Source organism: Nematolebias whitei, chromosome 9, assembly GCF_014905685.2.
Source record: "Nematolebias whitei isolate Nwh7 chromosome 9, NemWhi1, whole genome shotgun sequence".
Classification (NCBI taxonomy): domain Eukaryota; kingdom Metazoa; phylum Chordata; class Actinopteri; order Cyprinodontiformes; family Rivulidae; genus Nematolebias; species Nematolebias whitei.
In genome coordinates, this window is record NC_056506.1 from 40,992,753 (window position 1) to 41,000,222 (window position 7,470).

At 36.4% G+C, this 7,470-nt stretch overlaps 1 protein-coding gene across 1 annotated transcript in view; it reads right to left on the bottom strand.

Annotated features, from left to right (window-relative positions):
• The window catches only part of LOC119414722 (retinal homeobox protein Rx2), a 6,832-nt gene extending 2,798 nt beyond the window's left edge, over positions 1-4,034 (bottom strand). The window contains exons 1-2 of the mRNA XM_037681829.1: positions 3,731-4,034; positions 147-403 (exon numbers count right to left, since the gene is read on the bottom strand). Coding sequence (XP_037537757.1) covers positions 147-403; positions 3,731-4,022 — 549 coding nt within the window. The 5' untranslated portion in view covers positions 4,023-4,034. The remainder of the gene's footprint in view (positions 1-146; positions 404-3,730) is intronic.
• Between the last annotated feature and the right edge of the window lie 3,436 nt (positions 4,035-7,470).

A 7,470-nucleotide genomic window follows, 5' to 3' on the forward strand; every position in this document is an offset into this window, starting at 1 on the left:
GAGAGACCTGATTTCAACAAAGAATGATGACAACAATGGACAACAGCGACAACAACAGTCGTAAAAAGGCATACAGATTTAAAAAAAATATATATATATGACAACAGGGTATGAAACTTTCAGGAGGCACCCGTTTGCATCTTTACCTGAACTCGAACCTCAGGCAGGTTGACCTTCATGGCCAGTTCCTCACGACTGTAGACGTCCGGGTAGTGGGACTTCTCGAAGGCTCGCTCCAGCTCGTGCAGCTGATAGGTGGTGAAGGTGGTCCGATTTCTTCGGTGTTTCTTTTTAGCGTGCTCTTCCTCTTTCGTTGTCTCAGGGGACCCCTCGGCAGCGTCCACCTCCTTGTGCAGGTTGTCCATGTCACCATCACACTTGTCACTGGAGAAAAGATCAGCTTCTGAAATGAAAGACAGAATAAATTAACTAAATTTAGTGGTTTTGAGCTCTGCTTCTTTAAATATTATACCAAATAACTTTTAGTCACTTGTTTTTATTCCACACATATTATCTTCAGCTACATCTTTATACATGACTATGAGAGAAAAAAAATAATAAAATAATTTATTTTCGTGACAAAATTATATAATGTAGCACCCAAATGATTAGAAACAGTCAACGACTATCACCTCATTAGGCAGCCTTTATGATTCATAGTAAACAGTAACTTCTTGATGAATATTAATTAGTTTAGTAAAGACAAAATACCAATTTAGGATGCTGGCAGAGCCGCTTCACCTCACATTCATAATCAACAGAGACATTTATTCTGTCCTGACCTTCACCACTTTAGGCTAATTGTTACATTTTTATTTATTTAAGTTAATGTCATTTGGTCATTGGAAATTTGGAATTTAAAGTCTGCCTTTTTGGGAACAAAAAAGTTTCATTTTGACAGAAATGGTTGTATTGTTTTAACTGCGTTCATTTTTAAATTGGAGAATTTAAATTTAGGCTAATGCCTCTTCTGTAAGGTGCCTTGAGATGTATTTTTGTGAGCTGACAGTAAAATAATAATATTAAAGAATAAAAGTTGAAATACAAAACATGAAGGAATAGTTTAAAGCAACCATACAGTCCCTGTCATCCTGCATTCTGCTGCTTTTCTGAAAAGTTTGTTTCATTTTTTTCAGAAGCAGTTGTTTCAATTCTAAATGTAAACTTTTCATTTCTAAATAAACTCCTTTCCAATGAACATTTAAGTCATTTGTTGCTTTATGTTATAAAAAATGCACTTGAAAATATGATTTGAGCAAAACCATGTTTTCAGATTAAAATCAAAGCTTATAAACAGCTAATTAAAAATAAATCATGTATATTTCCTTTAAAGTTAGGTTTTTATTTAATCTCTCTGATAAAAAACCCAACTAAATCACAATAAAGCTCCTGTTGTACCTTCAATGGTTTGTAAACTCAAGAAATTTGCTCCAGTCCAGCTGTCAATCATTTATGTTCTTGCAGTAATCCCACAGATATTTGCAGGTTTCAGAATCCTTTGTCTAAAAAGAAACTTTCAGTAAAGTGTGCACAAACTAAATCAACAGTCAGGATACAGACTGTTTGAAAACAATGGACTGGAAGAAAATGGACCATGTGAGAGATGCTTATTATTCACATTAAACATCTTTAGGCAGGCTGGTTTGCAGATCGTTGGTCATAAAAATTGATCTCATGCAGATAATCCTGAATGTTTAAAGCACAAACAGATGTTAAGTGAAATGACAGCTTCTTATAATAACTTTGTATTGACATTAAGCTTTTTCACATGTTGCTTTAATAAATAATTGTATTCTTCAGATAGATGTGCATGTTGCCGCTGAGAGGCATTATGAGGTACAATAATTTTATTTATACTGTATGACTGCTCACAACACTGTTCTGTTTGGTTGAAGGTTGAAATTGTGAAAAGTTATGTAAAAAATACCAGCAGACATTTAAGATGTCCCTAAATGATTTTAGCAAACAGTCGTCTGGATACAAATAAATCAAGTTCATATTTAAATTATTATTAAATACATTTTAATAAAGCACAGCAGGAGATATCTTGATTCTGTTTTTAGTTTTTTGCATTAAGAATAATTACATTAAAAAATATATATATTTTATATCAAAAAAATTATTTTATTCATTCATTCTTACAGTCATTCATCCATTCATTCAGTTTAATCACAATAAATGTATAGCATACAATTTTTGAACACCTAACTGGATGAAAGAGAATTAATGTTAGAAACAATCTTTTTAATGACTAGTTAATAACCAGTTAATCATTAGTTCATCATTAGTTCATCATTAATTAATCATTAGTTATAAAGAGCAGCAACAGTCCTGCAAAGGATGCATTAACAAGCATTACTCTAATGCAACTGGGCATTTTTTGGCATTTGTTCAATTTCCTAAAATGACCTAAGATTAAAAAAAATAATAATAATAATTCTAAAATAATTATTTCAATGACAAACTAGCCAAGAGGTATATAGTTGCAAAAAAAAAATCATAATACTCTTGTCTTTTATCCATTTAGGTGTGCCATTAAAGACTGACCCCAAGACTAAACATGCAAAGATGCCGTTTGTTGCATCAGTAGTGACATCTATGTTTCACAGTTCAGAAGACAAAGATTGTGTCAAATGAAATAATGCACAAAACATGGCATGTTGTGTTGGATATGCAGGGACATGACAAAACTTTTAAACAAGAAATAATTTATTATGATGATGGATTTGTCACGTGTGCTTATATAAATTATAGATAAATGTAAAGGGATCTTTAATCCATCCATCCATCATCCATCCAGCCAGCCAGCCAGCCAGCCAGCCAGCCAGCCATCCAGCCATCCATCCATCCATCCATCCATCCATCCATCCATCCATCCATCCATCCATCCATCCATCCATCCATCCATCCATCCATCCATCCATCCATCCATCCATCCATCCATTATCATTACCCGCTTTTTCCTTTTTGGGTCACGGGGGTTACTGGTGCCCAGGTCCAACCGCCACTGTGTGAGAGGTGGGGGACACTGGACAGTTCTCCAGTGCATCACAGGGACAAACAGAGACAAACAACCATTCATACTCTTACTCACGCCTAGGGACAATTTAGAGTTACCAATCAGCCTAACATGCATGTTTTTGGTTTGTGGAAGGAAACCAGAATACCCGGAGAAAACCCACGCATGCACGGAGAGAACATACAAACTCCACACAGAAAGTTCCTCAGCTGGGATTTGATCCAGCAACCTTCTTGCTGACAGGCGGCAGCTCTACCATCTGCACCACCTTACCACTCAGGGATCTTTAATGTACAATTAAATTTAATCAGTTTGGACACCCATGAAGAAAAACAATATTGTTTTGAACACTTAGGACATTTTGCTAACATTACTGTCCATCTTCTTTTGGTGGACTTTTTTTAAAAAATTTTTAAATGGACAGTAAGAGTCCAAACATAGTAGGAAGTAATTTTTTTTCTAAAGGATGACTCTTTTTTTTTGTTTTGTTTTAGTTGGGAAGTAAAGTTATTTAAATTAAAGACTCAATTATCTCCCCCCAGTACCACTATTTCACTGTTTTGGACGGCCAGATTCACAGACACATCACTGACCCTTCTTTATTGACAACATAAACAAAAAATGTCATGACTTAAAGCTAAAATCTACTGGACACATTATGAACACAATTTAAATTAAATGCCCTTTTTGTGCAGTTCTGAAAGGACTCACCATGGTAGGAAGGATGCTGGATGCTGTCGCCAAGTTCTGAAAGGTGCCCATAGGGGTCTGAGTGGACCTGCTTTTCAGGATCCTGTGGATTCACTCCGTTGCCTTTTGGGCTGTCGCCTCGTTCTAATGAATGGAGTAAAGGTTCCTGGTCTTTAGTGAATCCCAGTATGACATCAATGCTGTGGACCCTGCCTCCGCTGCTCGACCCCGGACCTTTCGCCATGTCATAGTTGTCTACTATCCCATGACCAGTATCGTCCACTATTCCAAGGGTATCCATTGACAAATGCATCCGAGCCTTTGGAAACACTTTCTCTATGGCTTGCCAAAAAAAAAAAAAAATGGCTACAACTTGAGGCAAGGCAGTCGTAGTAATATTCAAAGCAGCTGGGACAGATCTGGATCACTTCAGTGAAGTTGAATTAAATGTTTCCACACAAGCAGACCTAACTTGCATCTTTGTCTGAAAAAAAACCCCAAAAAACAAAATGACATTCAAAGTTTGTTGGCCTTTAAAGTATTTTTTAAAGACTGTTATGTCCGAGAACACAAGGCGACAATGAGGTTTAACAAAAATTCCTACATCTTCATTTTAATGAGAAGTGGTATTTATTGTGGTCGTTTCCCTTTTTTTTAATTAATATTGCTATGAAGAAAATGTTTTGCGTACCGAGTACATTTTAAAACTTCTCCATGTTTCAAACTTTCACTTAAGCTGATCCAGTTTAAAAATGCACCATTTGAGCATCGAAAGTATTTAACTTGATACATTTCTTACTGGAAACCCTGTGAACATCATACTTTAAGACATCTCCCAATTTTGCATAATAAAGAACTTAAAATATTCTTACCTTTATTGGGTTTCTAGGTACAGGGTACGCTTCACACACCGTCTTTGTAGTCCATAAGTAGACAAATGACACTAACAATGTCTACTGTAGGCACTTGTTACTCCTCGTTAAGTCCTTGAAATCCCCTGCAAACAACTGAGCAAAGGACCTAATGCTGGAGATCTGTGCAACGACTCGTATTGTCTTACTCTCCTGACAAAACTCTCCTTAACCACACGAGACACCAGAGCTGCTGGGGGGGGGAATGGTAGTAAAACCAAAGGGTTTAAGAGGTTTATTAATTGGAATCCTTCCCCCTTAAGAATGACTGACAGTTGTTTTCTGGTCAAGTAATTGCTCCAAATGTGTCCTGCTTTTCAGACCACAGAGGGAGACCTTTGCTAATGAAGCTTCAACAAAACTTTCTTTCAAAAAATCTATTGTCTGAAAGATAATAGGTCGAATTGAGCGTTTTTGTTAATCCCTTCATTATAGACAATGCTTTGGGGGGGGGGGAAAGGCACAGAGGTGGACCAAAAATGGATGAATACACAGTAAAAAGTTTATAAATAGTTTTACACTACGAGTGCGTGTAACATTTCTGATTGTTTTGGAAACACTAAAATTAAATAAATAAAAAAAAAGTCATTTATTTACACTTTTAGAAAAAAAATTTAAGAAATGCTTAATTATTTTTAATTGAACAAGTGCATTAATTATTTCATGCCTAAAACAAAATACGCCACAAACGTAATTTTTCGTACCGGTTAGTAAATTAGACATTTGTTCAGCATGATGCACACCACTTCTACCACTTCAAAAATTAAATTGGATCCATGTTGTGTCAAATGTGAGCAACAGAGTTGGAAAAACTAATAGTTTGTGATGAAATTAGGAGGGGGCCATGAGGGGGAGGGGGGTTTTATCCTACAGCCTGTAAGTTTCTCCGTTGCCAGCTGGCACAAACCAAAGCTGCCGCTATAGTAGGTGTAGAGATCAAGCCCATCCTTAATGAGCCTAAAGACTTCACTGGAGATTTCCTCTGACCTCACTCCCCCTGCCTGAAGATATATTTAGGAGCTCGTTGCATGTCAAACACAAAAGCCAACATGGAAAATTCAAGAATTTTATTTTCTTTGTTTTTATAATATATTGCTTACATTCATTTTCTTACATGATATGAACTGGTCTATTAAAATAGTTTTTGCACTTTTGATTATTATTATCTGCATAAAGTGAGGTAGTAGCTGAGAGTGACCACATATTTTGAGTTATCTTTGTTTAAAATGTTACCATTACTGAGTCAACCCTGCATGCCTGTTATTAAAATATAAAAATGGCTATATTATAGTAAAAAAAAATTGTCTGCTCCCTTTCTCAGGGAGCAACTTGTATGATTTCATTATAAACTGTATTGATATTGTGCTAAAATTCTATACAGAAGTAGCTCAGGGTTATTTGCAGTGGTTCCCAACCCTGGTCCCTGAGGAACACCATTCTGCATGTTTCAGTTGTTTCCTGCTCAAACACAGCTGATTCAGTGATTTAATTACTTCCTTAAGTTCTGCAGAAGCCTGTTAATCACCCGTTCATTCAAATCAGGTGTGTCAAAGCAGAGAAACAACTCAAACATGCAGGATGGAGTTCCTCAAGGATCAGAGTTGGGACCCACTGATTTAATTCTAGTTATTCTAATAATTATAATTATTGTGTTTTGATATTTTTGTGGGTAAATTTTTATTTGACAACAATCTAATAATTTTTTGTTGCTATTTTGCATGCATGTGTTATTTTTATATCACGCAGTTAGTGCAAGTTCTGCATTGTCCAAACCATTTAGTTTAATGATAGTTCTGGTGTTTTCACGTGTCCTGGCATGAACTAACAACATGTCTGTCTCAGAGTCACACTTTAAGCAGCTGGACTGAGCTGTGTTTTAAATGTTAACAACTTAAAGACATGCCACTGATGAGCAGACGGGCTGTGGGTTAAGTGGCTTTGGCCTGACCACATTTTCTTGGTTGTTAATTTTGTTTTCCCAGAACGGGTTTGAAAAGCCCATTACTTTTACCTTCGAATGAAATAAAGAACTTAAAGATGCCCACAGAGCAGAGGATTTGCCACAGAGCAGGTTGCTGCCATATGGTGACCACGAAGAAAGTCAGGCGTCTGATGTTTTGGATTGTTTCCCTTCACATGGTCTGAAAAGGGGGTCAGGTTCAGTTTGTTTGAGCTGGTTTAAGTTAGCAAAAATACCATCATCACCGGTTGCTCTTTCTAACGACTGGTGCCATTTCAGATTTTATTGTTTTTATTTACTGAGATGGCATTAAATAAAACCAAAATCTATTTTCTTACATTTGTTTTTGGATGTCTGCTTTCTGAATTGCTGTTTGTACATATCGTCTAATCCAGACTCAGATCTAATTAAAGTTTCTGATGTAGATTTTTTTTATGCCCCCCCCCCCCCCTTTATTTTTATTTTTTACTTACTATTGATATTAGCCTTATGACATGCTCCTAATAGCACCCAAGTCATAGACAAGAGAAACTGATAATCATTTTATCACATTAATATATTAAAGCTGTCCCTCTTTGCTTGTTTTCCCATTATCCTAATTGGGTACAAATTGGTTAAGAGGTGCAGCACAGCTATCAAGCGCCTTAGTTTTATCAGATGACAATGTAAATCCTTAGGATCCTATTAGGACGAAAGCAGCTAATGTTTAAAGGCGCTGTGTCAGCTTACAGGGGGAAAGGGGGATGGTCAGCTGCACGGGGAGGACAGGGACATGACGGAAAGGGGTCAACTAAATGCTGACAGGTCACATGGTCAGTTCAATCTGAAATGGGATTTTTTTTGTTACTCTCTCTGAGGTGATATGTTCAATACCCATGTATGATTTTTTT